Below are 20,133 nucleotides of genomic sequence, written 5' to 3' on the forward strand. Positions count from 1 at the left end.
AACAACTCAAGCACAAGCGCAAGGAGATGTCGCTGGAAGATCTGATTGTGCACATCATCATCGAAGATAGGAATATAAAGCAAGTGGAGGCCACAAGGACCAAAGAGGTGATCTCAAAAGCCAACCTGGTACAAGACAAGTTGAATAAGCATAAAAGGTATGGACACTCTAAAACTGATTATAAACCCAAACCCAATAACCCTACCTTCAAAAAAAAAGGATATTGTTTTATTTGTGGCAAGCCAGGGCACCATGCACCTCAATGTAGGAAGAGAGTGAGATATTACAATCCTGCTAAGCCAAATGCAAATTTGGTTCAAGCAGATGACAATGACATTATTGCTGTGGTCATTTTTTAAGTGAATATGGTAGCAACTATGAAAGATTGGGTGGTGGACTCTGGTGCCACCAGGCATATCTATGCAAATAGAAATACCTTTACCTCCTACATACAGTAGGGGAAGGAGAAGAAACTGTTTACTTAGGTGACTCAAGATCTACCCAAGTTCTTAGAAAAGGAAAAGTTCTTCTCAAGCTCACCTTAGGCAAGACATTGGCATTGAATGAAGTGCTCCATGTTCCTACCATAAGAGCGAACCTGATTTCTGTGGCCCTACTGGGAAAGGTTGGGGTAAAAGTGTCATTAAAATCTGACAAGATAGTAATGACAAAGAATAATATTTTTGTGGGTAAGGGATATTGTAATCAGGGACTCTTTGTACTTAATGTTGCTGAAGTAATTAATAAAATGTATGTACTTCTTCTATTTATATGCTTGATGATGTTAATTTGTGGCATGGTAGACTTGGGCATGTTAGCATATCATATATTAAGAAAATGCAATCTCTAGAATTAATTTCTGACATTGGTAATGCTTGCATAAACAAGTGTGAAATTTGTGCTGAAACCAAAACAACCGGAAAAACTTGTGCATCTGTGGAAAGAGAATCTGAACTTTAGGATTAATTCATACTGATTTAGGTGATTTAAAACAAACCATGACTAGAGGTGGAAAGATATATTATATCACTTTTATTGATGATTATTCTAGGTATACTAAGGTTTATTTATTGAGGAATAAAGATGAGGCCTTTAGTATATTTCTATTATATAAAGCTAAAGTAGAAAATCAATTAAGTAAAAAGATTAAAAGAATTAGATCAGATAGAGTGGGGAATATGTTTTGTTTAATAATTTTTGTGAGAAGGAAGGTATAATTCATGAGGTTACACCTCCTTATTCTCCTGAATCAAATGGAGTAGCAGAAAGAAAAAATAGAATACTAAAAGAAATGATGAATTCTATGCTTGTTAGTTCACATGCACTTGATAACCTTTGAGGTGAAGTCATCTTATCTGCTTGTCATATTCAAAACAGGATTCCATATAAAAAGTCTGGTAAGACACCTTTTGAATTGTGGAAGGGTTATACCCCTAACTTGAAATATTTGAAATTGTGGGGTGTCTTGCAAAAGTGTTGTTACCTGAATCTAAGAAAAGAAAAATAGGATCTAAAACTTCAGATTGCATGTTTATTGGATATGCTGATCATAGTGCAGCATACAGGTTTCTTGTTTTGAAAAGTCATGTGCTTGAGTGTAACACTATAGTTGAAACAAAGAATGCTGAATTCTTTGAAAATATTTTTCCTTTAAAATCTGAGAAAATAACTCCTGGGCTTTCTGGAAATGTTGACTTTGAAAACTCAGATTTAGGTTTAAGAAGGAGCAAAAGACCTAGAAAGGAATATTTATTTGGAAATAATTTTTATACCTATCTTGTTGAAATGATCCTATATCTTTTTCTGAAGCTATCTCCTTTCCTGATAGTTATTTTTGGAAAGAAGCTATCAAAAATGAACTTGATTCAATTTTGCATAATCAAACTTGGAACTAGTTGATTTACCTCTTGGGGCAAAACCTATTGGGTGTAAATAGATTTTTAAAAAAAAATTAATCCCGATGGTTCTATTGATAAATATAAAGCCAGACTTGTTGCCAAGGGTTTTAATCAAAAACCAAATGTTGATTATTTTGATACTTTTGCACCAGTGACCAGAATTTCTTCAATTCGGATTTTGATCACTTTAGCTTCCATTTATAATCTTGTTTTTCATCAAATAGATGTCAAAACTATTTTTTTAAATGATGATTTAGAAAAAAAATTTATATGATTCAACCTGAGGGTTGTGTTGTTCCTGGTAATGAAAACAAAGTGTGCAAATTGAGAAAATCTTTATATGGTTTAAAACAAGCTCCAAAATAATGGCATGAGAAATTTGATAGAGTTTTAATAGATATTGAATTTTCTTCTATTGGAGTAGATAAATGTGTGTATACCAAGACTATTGATAATGATTGTGTGATTATCAGTTTGTATGTGGATAACATGCTCATTTTTGGAACTGACCTCAAAATTGTGAAAAAAATAAAAAGTTTCTTAGCCTCCCAATTTGACATGAAAGATATGGGAGAAGCCAATGTGATTTTGGGTGTTAAAATCATAAAAGATATGAATGGCCTGATATTGACACAAGAACATTATGTTGAGAGGCTACTTAAAAGGTTTGGTCATTTTAATGACATACCTGTTTGTACTCCTTATGATGCTAATACTCAATTAAAAAAGAATAGAGTTGATAGTGTGGCTCAATCTAAATATGCTCAGATTATTGAGAGTCTGATGCATTTAATGAACTATACACAATTTGATATAGCTTATGCAGTGTGTAGATTGTGCAAATATACTTAAAATCTCAATCGTAATCATTGGACTGCCTTAGTCAGACTAATGAGATATTTGAGAGGTACCATTAATTATGATATTTTGTATAGTGAATTTTCCACTGTATTAGAAGGATACAGCAATGCTAACTGGATCTCCAATTCAGATGAGACAAAATCCACTAGTAAATATGTGTTCACCCTTGGTGGGGGTGTAGTAACTTAAAAATCAGCCAAACAAACTATCATTGCTAGATCCACCATGGAATCAGAGTTTGTAGCCCTTGAGTTGGCTGGAAATGAGGCTGAGTGGTTGAAAAACTTCTTAGTCAATATTCGTTGGGTACAAAACCCACACCTTCTGTGTCTATGCATTGTGATTGCCAGGCTGCAATAGCCATTGTAAAAAATAAAACATATAATGATAAAAATAGACACATTCATTTAAGACATAATATAGTAAAGCAGCTGCTTAAGGATGGAACTATATCCATCGATTATGTGAAGTCAGAGATGAATTTAGCCGATCCTCTGACTAAACCTTTGGGAAGAAAATTCATAAATGAAACATCAAGGGGAATGGGACTAAAGCTGACTTTAAAAAATCAGCAATGATAGTAACCCAACCTATGTGATTGGTGATCCCATGAAGTAGGTTCATATGGGTAATAACAAGTCATTTGCTGATCAAGAAAAGCACTACTAATATTATTTCCCTTCCTATGGTGTGGATAGTGCAAACTACAATTAATGAGAGGTTGAGTTAAGCTCTTAATGAATTCCATATCCCTTATGAGTGGTGTATTGAATTACAGTGTACACTTGATGGAATCACCTATGTGAGCGTGGAGTGGGGCCGCTCCTATGAGATTCTTTGGCAAGATCTCCAGAGCACTCATGAATAACCAGGCATGCGCATGGCCTATTAGCGTAAACCCATGATGAGTAGCAGAAATTGTAGGAGTGTAGTGTGATTGGTGGAACTTATAATTTACTCTAAGATTTTTGGTTCATAGAAGTTATAAACTTCACCAATAATCCTGTAAATTATAATTCATTCTTTCCAAGATTGGTTCATAGCTCAAAAGGCACCATTTTCAATGCATTACACTCAATTGAGTTAACCTAGCATTTGTTTGGTTATTTTCTTTGCCTTTTGAAATATGTGGGGATTGTTGAAATTATGTGGTATTTCAAAAGGCATGAAGACCATGTCAGCCCTATGCCTGTTTCCAGTTTGTTCCTGATTTTTAGCTGATTTTTTGGTCATATTTGCTGTTCTGTTAAAAGTTTGCTTTCATCTGATTCTAATTAGACTTTCAGCAACTTTACCAACATCCTCTCACCTAAGTGGCCTAAAAATTCTACCCCACTTAGCCCCCTCGAAAATCAACCAGTAGATTTTTTTTCTCAACTTTTTCTCAGTCACAAATAGCTTATATATATATATATATATATATATATATATATATATATATATGTTTTCACCTGGTTGCAGTCTTGTAGAAGAAAAAAATCTTCTTCAATTCAAGCTTTTCTTGCTGGATTTATTCTTGTATTTATTTTTGCTACTCCTCCTTCCTCACTTGTGAGTGCACACAATTGGGAAGGCTTGTTGTATCCTAGGGATAGCCGTCAAAATACCTTCTGCACCCAAGAGGGACGGAATCTATCCTTTAGGACAGTGTTTCATGCCTCGGGCAAACACCGTAGTTACTATCCTACCACTTCATTGTTTTTTACACATAGAAGGTTGGTTTTCATGTGAAAAATTGAAGCATCTATACTAGAAGTGAAAGTATTTACCATTTTCACTAAATGAAAAAATAGGAGGGCAAAGTTCCCACCAGATCTCATTGAGTACATGAATCTAAGACATACAAGATTTGGAAGTTAAGAAGTGTGAAAGAGAAATACAAAGGGAAAAGTTTGTGGTACAAGGCAAAGATGTTGAAAACGCCATGTTTAGCTAGGAGGCACTGGACTGCTCTTTTTATTCTGCACAAGAAAATATTATTTTCAATGTGAAAAATAGAGCATAATTCATATTGAAGGAATAGTTGCATGTTTTTTGAGGTATCCACTGCTAATCATCCTAATTTGAAGAGATGTTTGGATCAATCAAGGATCTCTAGCTAGTTATCACAGATTAAACAGACTTTGAACCGGCTACAGTCCAGAGTAAGATTAGCCATGTGTCCATGTGGTATGTGAACTTTGAAATTGTTATATCCATGGTTCAACTTCAATATTACTAAAGATAATAGGCTAGCATGACTTTCACAAGGGACATTAAAGCATGAAGTTGTAATTTGAAATTTTTCCCATCAAGGCGTAGTCGGGCCTGCATTTTTCAATGGTATCGTGCACAACACAAACATCATGTTTGGGCTCGAGGATAGACCATGTGGTAAGCAAAATATAATTTCATTTTTTTTTTTAAATTTTTTGTGGTAAGGAAATTTATGGCTACAATCAATTAGGTGGCTTCCCGAGATTAGCGGTTAACCCATCCGACTTGTCTCCCGACACCAAATATGGTCCTAATCAAATTAAACCCAGAATATTTGGTAACCCGCTTAGCCCATTGGATTGAGTAGTTTATCTGCTCGAATCATCCGATAAAACCTTTTTAACCTACAATACGAGTTTAATTTCTCCTCCTGATTAATCTCTCTCCATTTACTTTTTTTTCCTTATCGAATAACATCTTAGCGAGCCTCCAACTACCTCTTCCCTCAATCGTCGACATCGTCGGCCCAGGAGCCTCCACCTCCCTTGCTCCTTCTCTTTGAAGCGACACATAGAATCAGGTGCAAGAAGAGTATCGATAGGAAGAACATGGAAGAAGAAATGGGAGTTGGGGTCGATCGAACTGCAACTAAATCAAAAATTTTGATTTGGCAAGTTCTAAATACTTTATAAAACTTAATTCAAAATTGGTTCATGTGCGCCGGCCTAACCGAAGTATTTTTAAGTTTTTCTTTGAGATAGTCCGACAGATTTTTTCGGATACTTGATTTGGCCCAAACTATGGTGGGATCTATTTGACAATATGGGATTGATTTGAAATTTAAAGTTAAAATCTGTTTAGATTATATATTATATATAATATAATATAAATTTATATAAATATATATATATAATTGAAGGATAAGAGGATTTGGACTTCATGTTGCATTTGGTTGCTGGCAATCTATCCAGATTGTCGGCAATTTAAAGTAGCCCCACCGGATTGTTGCGTTTGGTATGCTTTTTAGGTAGCAATCCAAATCATTTTGGCAATCTACGTTAACTCCTATGAGGTAATCTAGATAGTCTTATAGAGGGTGGCTATCTAAATTATCACTTATTTGATAATATTGTAATAAAAATTTTAGATAAAATTATCTCTAAAAAAAAAATCATGAAAAATCCGTGGCCCTCCCCCTCCCTTGGTGCCACCCATGGCTCCTCCACACCCCATTTGCCTGTGGCTCCTCCGTCTTCATCCCCCACCACCCCCATGCGGCTCCTCCAATGGAACCTACTGCCCCTCCATACCGAATGCCATGAATGCTCCCCCATGCACGTTAGCCTCCAGAGACGGATGTCGTAGAAGTAGTATACCGCATCGTGCATGCCATTGACGTGGGAGAGGCAGATGCTGCGATCATGGAGGGTGTGCTTGATGCCACTGATGCAAGCCTCGAAGTTGTCGGATAGGATGGGGAGGTCGAGTGTGAGAGGAATGGGCAAAGGGTAGGCTGCGAAGGCAGTGGCGAAGTAGCCAACATAAAGCCAAGTGACGAGAGCCAGGCAACAGCGGGACTGAGAGGAGAGGCGGTCAGTGGAGGATGCGAAGTGGGCCGTAAAGACGATAGGGAGGAGGTCGTTGGGGAGGTCGAGGGGGCAAGCGGTGCCGGCAATATTGGACTGCTCAGGGAACATTGAGGTGGTGGTGGGTGGGGAAGACATGGGGAAAGGTAGGGAGGGTTGGACGGCGATCGGGTCAGGGTCAGGTAGGACGGGCATAGCAGGCAAAAGAGAGATTTGGCCAAAGAGTAAAAACTAGGAAGAGAGATTTAGGGCAACATTGTTCTCATTCTTCTCTCAAACTCTCTCACTCTCCATATCCTCCAGCCCACTACTTCTCTACGTCACAACCACACCCACATCACTCCCGCCACTTCTCATCAGGGAGAAAGAAGAGCACCAAGGCAACTTTATTGGAGGTATTTTGTAGGAATTTAATTTCATATTATCGGTAATCTAATTGTCATACTAAATATATGTATCAAGATTTTCAGTAATTTTACCGCAACATTACTTATGTGTACCAAATATAGTAATCAATATTATTGATAATTTAATGATGATAATTTATCTTGAAGACAATCCACATTATCTTTCAAGATTATCTGGTGATGCATCAAATGCAACCTCAAATAATTAGATCACCTGACCACTATCTTAACTAATACAAAATAATTTCGATGTGTTTAAAATTGACCGGTAGATATTTATGTTCTTTCAATTCATCAAATTTAATTTTGCGTCGGAAGGAAATAGGAAAAGAGTGTTTCAAGGAAAAAAAATAGAGAAAAAAAAAAGAAAAAAAATTGATAAAAAAAGAAAAAAACAACCCAGGCAAAAAACAAAAAAGGAAAAAAAGGAGAAAAAGGAAAAAAATTGTTTATACTAACATCTCATTCATTTGTTTATGTAGGGTGTTGAGCCTCTCAACAGGCATATATGACTCCTCTCATATGGTACAGTTGTTAATATGCTCTTCTGTACGCTGTATCTGTTACATAGGTATTGTTGTGGATATACATATACAATTACTATGATGGCTGTTATCTTCACGGGCTTGACTTTGGAGTAGCTGCATCCATCATATTTCTTCCACTTTCATCACAGTCTTACATAATTGAGCATCTTTGGTATTTCGCCATTACTATCCTGGTTCGTTCTTCCATGGAAATGGCATTCTACTCGAATTCAATCTCATTATTGTCTTACCGGCAAATGTTTCCTTATACTAGGTCTTCCTTCTCCATATATTCTGTTGATAATGTTGCTGTACTTCAGTTAATATTGGGTTGCTGTCTCTAGTTGGTATTTTCTTTGATTTCATCAGACTCTTGAATGTAGCTACTTTTATATTATGGATAAAGTTGATGCTTTCTACCAAAAAAAAACTCTTATATTTGAATACCAACACAAAACCCTAGCCATCGTGGTCAAAGCTTCCCTATTCGCTGCCCCGGCCCCCAAGCCTCCCACCCGAATGAGACTGCTGAGGACGGAAAAAACGGAGGAAATACCAGCGAAAAACATGGAAAAAATCAACGAAAACAAAGGAAAGACGGAAAAATTTAAAAGGTAGGACCTTTTCCCACATAGATTGATTCGCTTCTTTTTCTTTTCATTTCATTCTCTTTTTCGGGTATATGTGGGGAAAGAGAGCACCTAAGGTAGAACGGAGGGGTTTCTTAGGTTCCGGCTGCGGTTTTTTCTCACCCGTATGGGCTTTTGTTCGAATTGTGGCGGTCTGAGTTGGTCCATGACGTTTTGGGAGTTTAATTTTGGTAGAAGCACGAGGGTTTAAAGAAAATTTTGTAGCTTTGTTTTACGATAAATATGATACCAAATCCATGGATTAGTCAATTTTGTAATCGGGCAGGGGACAGGTCCTTGTAGTAAGATTTTAAACGGGTTCGGATACGGGTAGGGCAAATTTTGCGGGTACTCTACCCGTTGCCATCCCTAGTCTCTCTTCTCCTCTGGGACCTCTGGGGCGGCGCGGCAGCGTGAGAAGCTTGGTGTTCGTTTTTTAAGAGTGACGAGAGTAGAATTCAATTGCAAGCAGAATCATGTCAGATATCGAGGATTCAGGTCTGTTCCGAGAACCATCGTTTCTGTGTTTCATAACGAGAGTTCTAGTGGTTTAACTTGGCTCATATTTTCTCTCTTGGGATTAGATAATGGCAACCATGCTGAGGAAGAAGGAAGTCTCTCTCTTTCGCGGCGAAAAGCTAAAGAGCATGTCGAACAGTTGGAAAGACTTAAAGAAAAGGTGGGTGGCTTTCCTCCTCCTCTCATGTTGCTGCCTAGTATTTTAAGATTTCATTTGCTTATTCGTATCCAAGAAAAAATTCGATCTAAGAACTTTGTTGATGTAGAAAAGCACGATTTGGATAGATGTTCATGCTGACAGGAAAAAAATGTTTCCACATAAAGGGTTGATGTATAAGCCTATTTTAGTCTTATATTATGTGTCAACACATTTTCCACAAAACAAAACGAAGTTATGAATTTTATATCGGACATCTGCAGTCAAATAGAGCATGTGTCATAGACGTCATTGAGAAATTAAAGTACAAATACCTATGAATATCAACTCAAAATGCCTTCATCTTATTATTAAAATTGTTTTCATAGGTGCATTTTATGATGTAGACACATTTTAGTAATCTAGGGGTCATAGGTTGCAAAATTAAGAAGGTATATATTTCAGGCCATTCGCAGTATCTTTAAAGTTTGATGCTGGTGTCTCCACCATGTAGAACAATCACTTAGCATACATGATTTAGATATGCCTATCATATCGATATGACTGTTGGTTATGTTCTTCTAATAAAGATGTAAAGAATGGTTGTGTTGCCAACTTTCAAGTGTCACAGGACATAAAATATTTGTTGATGTATCTAATATGGGTTATATCTTATGATCAGCTGGCATTTTGGTTGGCCATATTTGTCAACTTGATAGATTTCGACCTTGCAGCTGACGAGTGGCTAAACTTTAAGTTTGCTTTCTGGTTTAAATTATGATAGTATCTTGTATAGCATGCATAGTATGGATGTCTGATTGATACTGACCCCTCTATACTTTGCTGAGTGTGTATTGCATAGAGGTTTGATTGTCAGATGTAATGATACCAATATGATACGTAAGATTCGATAGTAAAGGTTTAACCTATTTCTGCTGATTGAGGAATGAAATAAAAAAGGAACACAAATAATGATTTCCTTTTATTTAATTAAGCTGTGAAAATTATGGAGAACATCTTAGATAAAGTGTTTGTGAGTCAGCTATCCAATTGATATTAGGTGTGTCTGATGGAACTTATGGCATTTTATTTCTTTTCTGCTCACTTCTTGTAGTTAGATTTCATCACCAAAGATCGGAAAAGAAGATTCTCCTGGCACTAACTTTGTCTCCTTTAGTTCCTTAGCTAGCAAATAGAGCCTTAATGCTTTTTAAACCTGAACATTTAAAGAATGTTCATTTGTAAAATTTTCATTTCTTCATGATTCTAGTTTTTCGTTAGTTTATGGTTTTGAATTATGAATATCTTGCTTGTTTCTAGTGATGCTCGATAAAAAAGTGTTTTCAATGTTCTTTTCATGTTCATTTGGTTCAAACATAGGTACAATATTCAAAAGTCAAAGCACTATGCGAATTTTAAAATTACATTGTAGGAGGTAAGGTTTCATCTAGACCTAAGACCTTTGTTCTGGTTTAACACAATCTCTTTTGTCACCACCCATTTTTTGGTAAGATAAAAGGAAAATCCTCCAGTTTGCAAATTAGATAAGATGCTTATTAATTAAAGGGGACTCATTTTCATTGTTTATAAAAACATTTGCTAGAACGAAAATAAATGCTACTTTTTGAAGGGTTGTATTCACTAATTCATTTATATTCTGACACAATTCACTTTTGACCACAGCTTGTTTCTGATAGTTTTTCTTCATGAATTGAATACTTTCTTGTGCATGGGACCGTACACATTTTGATTACTGAAATTTTATATGTGACACTACAAAAAATGGTTTCTCATATATCTTTAGAAAATGGTAGATTACGATTTTTTTAACATTTTGTTTCCTTGAAGCTCCATGCATGACTTGTGGAACCTATATCATCACATTTATTTATTAGCTAGCATTACTCTTCCGACTGTAAGCCAGAATATCTACAATGAAAACTGACTGACAAAAACCAGGTATCTGCCAATATTTGGATATAAGTAGCCAATTTTGGGTGATTTAAGCTTGTAGCCAATCTTGGGTGATGTGGGCTTATATTTCCGAAGGGTGCTTTTGTTTTCATTGTTTGCTGATTAAGTGAATGAAAAAAAAAAAATTGTCGATCCAACACTAATTCTATGAATTTGCTTGCCCCTTGTCTGTTGGTCAGTAACTTGTGTTTCATATTTTCACTAACAACTGGCTTGTTTTTGAACCATTCATAAAATTGTACATCCTGGGAGGTTCCAGAGAATGATTATCAATCTAAAAAAAACTTCATGGTGTTCATCTGCTTGTGTTATCCGATCTCTTTGCAATGGCATTTTTCGCTCTGCAGGATCCGGAATTCTATCAATATCTGAAGGAGCACGACAAGGAGCTGTTAGAGTTTGATGATGAAGATATTGATGTGAGTATATATTGATTTGTTTACGACATTCTTGGCACAAGAAATTATAAATCAAACTTTATGCTGAATGTTCTATCTAGGAGGGTGAAGGAACTGATTTGGAGGAGGATGTGGAATCTCAGCCTACTCATGAGAGGGAACAGAAACCACAAGCCAAAGTTATTACAACTGCAATGGTTGATTCATGGTGCAAAGCAGTCAAAGAAAGAGATAAACTTGGTGCAGTTCGATGTCTGCTGCGAGCTTTTAGGACAGCATGCCATTATGGAGATGATGGAGAAAATAGTTCAGCACCGAAATTTAGTATCATATCTAGCAATGTATTTAATAAGATAATGGTGTTTGTTCTGAATGAAATGGATGGAATTCTTCGTGGAATGTTGAAAGCCCCTGGCTCTGGAGGGAAAAAGGAGACCATTATGGAGCTGACAACCACTCAAAATTGGAAGAAGTATGGCAGCTTGATGAGGCTATATCTTGGTAATGCACTTCATATATTAACACAAATGACAGATGAACAAATGATCTCATTCACCTTAAAGCGTATCAAGGCATCAGCTGTCTTTTTAGCTGCCTATCCTGCTCTCTTGAGGAAGTATGTTAAGGTACATAAATGTTTATGTCCTCTTACCATTTATAAATTATAAGTGGGACCTTCTGGTTATCCTTGCATATGTGGTTCCACCTTCAAAATGTGAATAAGAAACATTTGGTCTTGGATGCCACTTCTAATTGTTTTTCTATTTGCAGGTTGCCCTTCACTGTTGGGGTACAGGAAAAGGTGCTCTACCGGTTGTTTCATTTCTATTCCTGAGAGATTTGTGTGTTCGTCTTGGTTCTGATTGTCTTGATACATGCCTTAAGGGAGTATACAAGGGTTATGTTTTGAATTGCAAACTGTCCAAATCTGTTAGTAGATCAAAGTTGCAGCACATTCAGTTCCTTGGAAATTGTGTCAGTGAACTATATGGTCTGGACCCACCAGCCGCATATCAACATGCATTTGTTTTCATTCGTCAACTGGCAGTGATATTACGAGGTGCCCTCACTGAGAGGGGGAATAAGGTAATGTTAAATCCACCATCCATCTTCTAGGTTTCTTGTATCTTGAATTTCCAATTAAAATTGTGTTCACAATATTATCATAATGCTTTTGATTTGATCTGGGTTACTTATTATAGCTGTTCTGCTGTTGCTCTTTTATTATTTTTCAAAGGCAGTAAAAGATAAAAAGAAAGGGCAAAAGCAACAAGAAAGCAGCAAGAGCACAAAGAAACAAGTTGAGGTGAGCTTTGTCAAGATTTTCTTAAGCCTTTCATAATTCTTATATAGTTTTTATGATCTTCTGTTATTACCTGTTCCATATGTTAACCTACTGTTATATTTCAAGACTTTATGGCTGTTGCTGCATTTCCACAACAGCATTGTAAGTGACAAACCTAGAGTTTTATGTCTACATTCATGTCGGACTGTGAGGTTTACCCCCATTATTGGTCCCTGTTTGGATGCAAAAATATACTACCATCCAGGCATGCTGCCCTCCTTTTTGCTCTGTCTTTCTCCAGTAGCACATTCTCCATCTTTCTTCTTCCAAAAGTTATTGTAGGAATTCTCCCTCGCCTGTAGGAATTCCCCCTCACCCTTTCCTTCTCCAAACCCAGCCCACCTCTTCCATCCAATCTCCTCTTTGTAATCCCATGTTTGCACATCCAATCTCTTCTGTTGGTAATCCCATGTCTGCAAACAATTTCCTACTCTCTCTCCTTTTCTCCATTAACAAATGACAGTCACCGCATGGCCATTAATAAATGAGACAATGATTTTTCCACCATTAATAATTTCCTATTCTTGCTTGAACTATTTTTACTGGGATGGTTGAATAAGCAACACAGGTATACATAACCGTGCAGGACTTGTAGTCAACACTTGTTTCATGTGCACATTTATATAGTGTTATTGATGTTTTCTTACCTCTGAAAGTTTATAACATTCCCAATGGTAGCAGTTTTTGCTTGGTTGTAGTTATATTTGCAGCTGACCATACATGCACTTTCTCATACACTTTGGGGCAGGCATGTGAGCATGTGCATGGGTGTTGGACAGGCCTGAGTGCACCTGCATTAGTAATGTTCCTGAAGTATGAATGCAGTTCCTTTTATATCAAACCATGCCTTCTTCAATCTCTACCTAGACTATTTGCAAGTTAAGGACCATGCTTTCTTCCTGTCCTATTTGGGCTGTGTGTCTAAGTTTAGGGGCAGCTTCTTGATTGCATGAAATTAGACTATAGGACAACTAGCTAGGTCTCCCACCCAGCTTGCTGCTTTTAAAGTTGTCTAATGTCCCTTCCCCCCAAAATATTATTGACGAGAAACTTGATATTAGTTGTCTTCTCTTTACTTTTTTTTCTCCAGTGTGGAGGGTTGGGAGTGATGATTAAATTGCAAAATACACAGTCCAAGCCTCCATGGATCTACCCACCATGATGATTACAAGGTTTGTTGGTCCACAATGACAGAGAATCATATATATAAATATAACAACGTACACATGAACAAAGAAATGCGCAGAACACGATACCTCAAACCTCAAGAAACAGTCCTTAGACATGCAGCCATCTGCTCTCAATACTACGCATGATATGCCAATTGACCACTGGAAGCTCTTCGTTGGAAGGGTATAATGATAAAGTAACAAGACTTCATCCTTCAGAAAGCTCCTATTCTCCCTATGATCTCCACCCACAATCACTAGAGAAAGAGGGGAAAAAAAATAGTAGACCTAGATAAACACACTACTATAACACTTCTCAGTTGATTGATGGCACTTCATCAGAGCTGCACCTTGCTTGCTGAGTCCTCAATCCTTGTCATTGGGAAGTAAAGCCATTTCAATTCGTTGCGAGCATCATTTCTGGCAGACATAGGAAGTTCGACCATCTCGAGAGAGAGCGAGAGGAGAGTCGAGATTGAGAGATCGGAAGAGGGGAGAAGAACTGAGAGGAGAGGATTGAGAGGGGAGGGGAATTTATAAAATAAGGTTTCGGTTGAACCAAATCTAGCAGCCAAACTAGGAATGGCAATGGGTAGGGTACCCACAAATTTCACTCTACCCGTATGCGAACCATGTTTAAATTCTTATTACCAAAACCTATCCTTAATCCGATTTAAAATTTTTCTAAAAATCTCAAACCCATCCCATCAAAAAACATAAATTTGTCAGGCACCTAAATCCGACCAATTAATCTTGGGTTTTGCTACAGTATTTCTTTATAATATTTTATTATAAAGGACATTAAAGACGTTATACATTAAATTTTTAATATATTTTATTTTTTTTTAAATAATATTTTATTATTATTTGTTTCCTCTTTCTTCTTCCTCTATCATGGCTTCACTGTGCCCAACGCCCCCACCTCCCTGGTCCGCGGTGCCACCGTGCTCCACAACACCCCCCCCCCCGGTAAGCCCCTGTGCCTCTTTTGTGCCACCACCCGGCCCCCCGCGTGCCTCCTCCGCTCCTTTGCATGCGCTCCCCCATGGCCTGCGCCTCCTCCACACCACCAACACCCCCCCAACCCCTTGGCGGCCCAAGCCTCCTCTGCTCTCGACTCTGTGCATGCCCCCCCTCCCTTCGTTTTCGTCGTCGCTCTGAGCCCCCCAACCCCCCTCCCCCCACCCCTGACGGCCGTGGCTGCTCTGTGCCCCCCCACCCCTTAGCAGCTGCTTTGCGCCCACCCCCGACACTACGCGCACCCTCCCCTAGCGGCTTCTCCGTGCCACCACAACCACTCCCCTCCCTCCCCCCCACTGCGGTCTGCGGCTTCTCCACGCCACCGCACCCCCCACCCCCTAGCGTCCCCCGCGTCCATGGCCTGTGACTTCTCCTTGTCGCCGCCCCCCAACTCCCGATGCCCATGCGGCTCCTCCGCATTTACCCCCCTCTTCCGGTGCAGGGAAGAATAGATTTTTTGAAAAAAAATAATTCTAATTTTTAAAATATTTACTGCACCAACCATGCACATGGGTAGTCCATTAATCTCAAATTTGAGTCGTTTATATTTAATCCAATGGTCCAAAATAAATAAAAAATAAAAAGACCAAAATACCCTTTGGAGCACTATAGCAAAACCCATTAATCTTTATTCGGCTAAGTCGGATACCTGATTTGGAATTACAAACAAAAAAAAGAAAAAAGAAATGGAGGGGGAACAGAGGGAAAGACCTTTGCATAATGACCTGAATATAACTAATATCATGTGAAAATCAATATTATATCAAACTTCTGATTCAAACTTGAACAAACAGCCATAATCCGTAATACCAACATTATGTCCATAATCCCTTGACCCCTTTGTTGTATATATATATTTGTAAAATTTTATAATACACACACACACACACATATGTACACATATGCACACACACACACACACACACACACACACATATATATAGATATATATATATATACATATATATATATATATGTATATATATGTATATACATATATATACGTATATACATACATATCCATATATATACATACATATATATGCGTATATACATATATGTATACGTATATACATACATATACACGTATATATATATATATGTATATAATTGAGTTTAGGTAGATTCCCAAACCCTTACGAGTTTTAATTTTAAATCCCAAACCCTTCCTCAATCCTATAGGGTTTTGGTCCTATTTGGTTCGAGATGGGTCAGATAACTGAAAAGACCCACCTAGCTGCCATCCCTAGGCCGAATTGTCCCAGTAATCGATCGGTCTGTTCAATATGCCCCGAACCACCTAGTTCAGGATAGTTTGGCATTCCTTGAGTGTAAGCATTGATCATCAACGATATGGAACGGGGATTTTTGGTACTTGTGTAAGTTTGAAAATGTATTGAAATGTCTTCAGTATGACTTGAGGACATGCTCTGCAAAAGTGACCATTTCCAGTTATCTTGCAAATTAAAAGTTGGTTCATGGAAGTGTTGGCTGCCTCTTATTGAATTAGTACCAACAATAGGCCTCAAACCATTTGTTTCAGGCAAAATTCAAGACTTATTTCCATCTGAATAGGAAAAGACATACACCAGGAATTGTTTTGTCGAACTACAAATTCATAAGAAAGCTTAAATGTTGCAAAAGAATTTTCAATCATTGATAGTTATGGCGATACCCATGGGCACTCATATGGAGATCTAATGGTTACACGGTTGAATTTATGAGATGCTGTGTCATATTTGCAGACATGTTCACATGAAATATTTTGTTGATTGGCTTCTTTTCTGAAGGGAACTGGCAAGAGGGCTATCTATATACCCAAAAATACTATCGAAAAAACAATGGTGAATGGAGAGCAACCAGCATGTGCATTTTTTGGTTTGCAAGCATATTGTTGAATGTTGGATTGATGGGAAAAACAGTTCTTTGATGGGTTATGTAATTGTTAGTGATTAACACAATATTTCATGCCTCTCAGTAGCTACAGCTCCATAGGCACAAGTAAAGAATCTCTATGATATGGTGGTTGGAGCTCTGGCATTTGTTGGTCACTTGGTCTGCAGCATCCATAATCTATAGCCATAGATGATATGCTTACTTTGCATGCCCATGTTGCGCTGTTCTAAATCTACAATTTTTTGATTTGATATCCTATGATGGTTTTTTCTTTGAGAAAAAATGATATCTGTAGTAATTCTGTATGTGTGCATTGATTTGCTACTTTTTCAACCATGCCACTAAGAAGTCCATGAGTTAGTCTAGCTTTTCACCATAGAATGTATAAGTTTGCAAGTTTTTTAAAATTCAGAATCTTGCTTTGTCCATGAATAGCGCCCAACAACAATTATTTATATTGCTGGGTAATGCAACTGTCCAGCATTTACTTATTGTCGAACAAGTTTAAAATAATCAATTGAAAAAAGGACAAGAATTAGGTTTATGTTATATTCTGGCATTGGGAAAATATTTGTAGATCGGTGTTTGTGTTTTCTTTTCTAGTTATCATTACTGAATATTGTTTTATTGCTTCATACTTCTGATGGTTTAATGGATTTTTTTTCCTTCCTTTTGCAGAAAGCATATCAAAAGGTCTATGATTGGCAGTTCATATTCTGCCTTGAGCTTTGGACTGGAGTTATATGTGCTTACAGTTCAGAAGATGATTTCCAACCTTTGGCTTACCCACTTACTCAGATAATTTATGGGGTGGCAAGTTTAGTTCCAACTGCTCGGTACTTCCCTCTTAGGCTGCGGTGTGTAAGAATGCTCAATCGTATTGCAGGCGCCACTGGTACCTTTGTTCCTGTGTCGTCGCTCCTGCTTAGTATGTTGGAAATGAAAGAACTGAATAGGGCCCCTACTGGAGGTGTTGGTAAAGCTGTCAATTTGCCTAATGTTAAACAGGTGAAATTTTATTCTCTGATAATTTCACCATCCAAACTGTGTATGTTGCAGGGAAAATAACCTGAATGTTCTACTGCAGGTTGACAAGACTACATTGAAGACACGTGGTTTTCAGGAGGCATGTATATATTCAGTGGTTGAGGAACTTGCTGAACATTTATCTCAGTGGAGCTACTCTGTTGCCTTCTTCGAGTTGTCTTTTATTCCAGTTGTTCGGCTCCGGAACTTTTGCAAATCCACCAAAGCTGATAGGTTTAGACAAGAAATAAAGGAGCTCATCCGCCAGGTGTTTTAGAAAATGCATATATAATTATTTAATTAGCTGTGTAAATACCAATGTTTTCATGGCTCCTGTTTCTTCTTTCCAGGTGGAGGCCAATTGTGACTTTACAAACTCCAAACGAATTGGTATTGAATTTTCACCTAATGATCCTGCTGCAGCATCATTTCTCAAGGTAGCACTGCAGCCTCATTTTCGCTTTTCTCTTCTTTTGTTTGATGTGTCTGTTATCAGAAACCAATGGAATTTGGCTTTGCTATAGGCTGAAAAGGAAGCTGGGAGCAGTCCTCTTTCAAAATTTGTTGCTAAGTTGCACCTGAAAGCTCAACAGAGGATTGATTCAATGGTGGAATCCAGGTTTGTTTTATTATTAGATACAGCATTTGTTTCACAATTGTTTCACAATTGAAATGTCAATTAACAGGTAAAATGTCACTTCAGTATAGAATGTATAAGCTTATTAATTGACAATTTACCTGAACATTTGAGCATGCAATGCCCATTAAAATTCCTAATATCTTCACATTGTAGAATTTAGCTCCCCCTTCCCAAAGTTTTGTTAAAATTGGAAGTACTACTTCGGTTATTAATATTTTGTGCTTTTCTATTGCCAGTGTTCTTGTGGGTGCAGAGTCTTCTGTTTTTGCCAGCAGGCTGTCTGAAATGAGGGAACAAGATGATGATGATGGGGATGCTGAAGAAGGTGCTGCTGTGTTCAGCTCATCCTGGTTGCCTGAAAAGAAATCTAAGTAGGGCTAATAATTAATTATTATTCAATGCCCTTCGTACTTTCACTGTCAACATGTGTGGTAAATCTGATAATATACATTGGCATGCAGACTTAGGGATGAGAAAAAGAGTTCGAAAAAGCGAAGCCACGAAAAGGAGCAAGATGTAGGTGGAGATGAGGATGTAGTGGAAGATCTTGTCCTAAGTTCGGATGATGATGATGATGAAGAAGATGAGGCTCCTGATGGTGGCTTGCCTTCTGATGAGGAAGACCATGAGTCAAAGAGTAGTCCATCACTAAAGCAGGAGAGCGGGAAACGCAAGCTGGCCACCTCACCAAAGCAGAAGAACAAGAAACATAAGTTGGCTACCACATCTTCTAAAAACAGAAGCAAGCCACGCCCTAAGAATAAGTCTAGGAAAGGTGCAAATAAGTAACATATAGTTTGGTATCTCAGAAGGAGATTTCTGTTATTTTACGGTGCAGCAGAGGGGCTGATCATTGGTCTTTGGATGGATAAACCCAATTTTGATGTCATAGAGCAGATTGACTTTTTTTTAAAGGCTATCTGGCCATGACAGATTAACTGGTGCAATCAATTTTTGCATAAAGAACCCGTACATATCCTGAGGAATTTTGATTTGTTAGAGAGATGCAAGTTTGGATGTAATTACCTGAACATCATTCGGTAAACATATTGCTGCTTTCTATTGGTGTATCCAGATTCATGAGATATGTATCTTTCGGCACTTCAAATTATTAACAGAACTAATTCATGTGATGGTCGTTGGCAACTTCTTGAATGAGCAAATCCTTAGGTTTTATTCCTTATGCTAGTATCAGAAATGCTGAGCAGCCAGATCTTATGCAACTAGGACCACAGAAATTTATGCAATCAGAAATTTGAGTTATGCTTGGGTGGTACTTTAATAAATGCCCTCAACTGCCCAAAGCTGCTGTAACTTGAGCTGTGTTTCTTTTGTTGGTCATATGTTTGGCTGACTTGAGCTGGACCCATGCTATTGGCCTCGAACATGCTGTTCTTACAGGCGATCATTTACTAGCTGCCTTTTTTTAGCTGCCTTTTGGCTGAGCATTTACTAGCTACCTTAACTGATACCATAACAAAAGATCATTACCAATAAAATCATTGTCATTCTATAAAATTTTGGTCTCAAGTTTTCATAACTCTATTTAGCATTTAAATGTGATTTTTGGGAAGAGCATATTCTATGTACTTAGAATTAAGAGAATTGTAGTATTATAAGGTTTAATTATATGTTATGCTAATAATTTAATTTATGTCGATAATTAGTTAAACTACTGAATACTTACTATTATTTGCCACATTTATCATTGCTACATGCTAATTGTGCTGGCTAGACTTTCAAGCTGTTACATGCTATCATTTCACTATTACTTAAACAAATATCAGGGCAAATGGTTATTATTGCTGCTAAACTCCGGCGAGATCCTCGATTGGGTACTGAATAAGTGCACTTTACCATTGGTGAAGAAAAAATCTACAAGATGAAGTCCTCTTATCGGAAGTTG

General features: G+C 37.6%; 1 protein-coding gene and 1 pseudogene across 1 annotated transcript; one reads left to right on the plus strand and one right to left on the minus strand.

The window, feature by feature from the left end:
- Positions 1–6,209: 6,209 nt before the first annotated feature.
- Positions 6,210–8,272, minus strand: LOC105037525 (uncharacterized GPI-anchored protein At4g28100-like; annotated as a pseudogene).
- LOC105042822 (nucleolar complex protein 2 homolog) lies at positions 7,936–19,375 on the plus strand. Its single transcript, XM_010920160.4, has 13 exons — positions 7,936–8,089; positions 8,391–8,602; positions 8,689–8,783; positions 11,081–11,152; positions 11,233–11,757; positions 11,903–12,217; positions 12,369–12,437; positions 17,240–17,569; positions 17,649–17,855; positions 17,938–18,024; positions 18,112–18,206; positions 18,464–18,598; positions 18,689–19,375. Exons 2-13 carry the CDS (start codon positions 8,581–8,583, stop codon positions 19,014–19,016), a joined length of 2,280 nt encoding a protein of 759 aa, XP_010918462.2. The 5' UTR covers positions 7,936–8,089; positions 8,391–8,580; the 3' UTR covers positions 19,017–19,375.
- Positions 19,376–20,133: the final 758 nt, after the last annotated feature.

This window comes from Elaeis guineensis, chromosome 4 (assembly GCF_000442705.2).
Source record: "Elaeis guineensis isolate ETL-2024a chromosome 4, EG11, whole genome shotgun sequence".
Lineage (NCBI taxonomy): Eukaryota > Viridiplantae > Streptophyta > Magnoliopsida > Arecales > Arecaceae > Elaeis > Elaeis guineensis.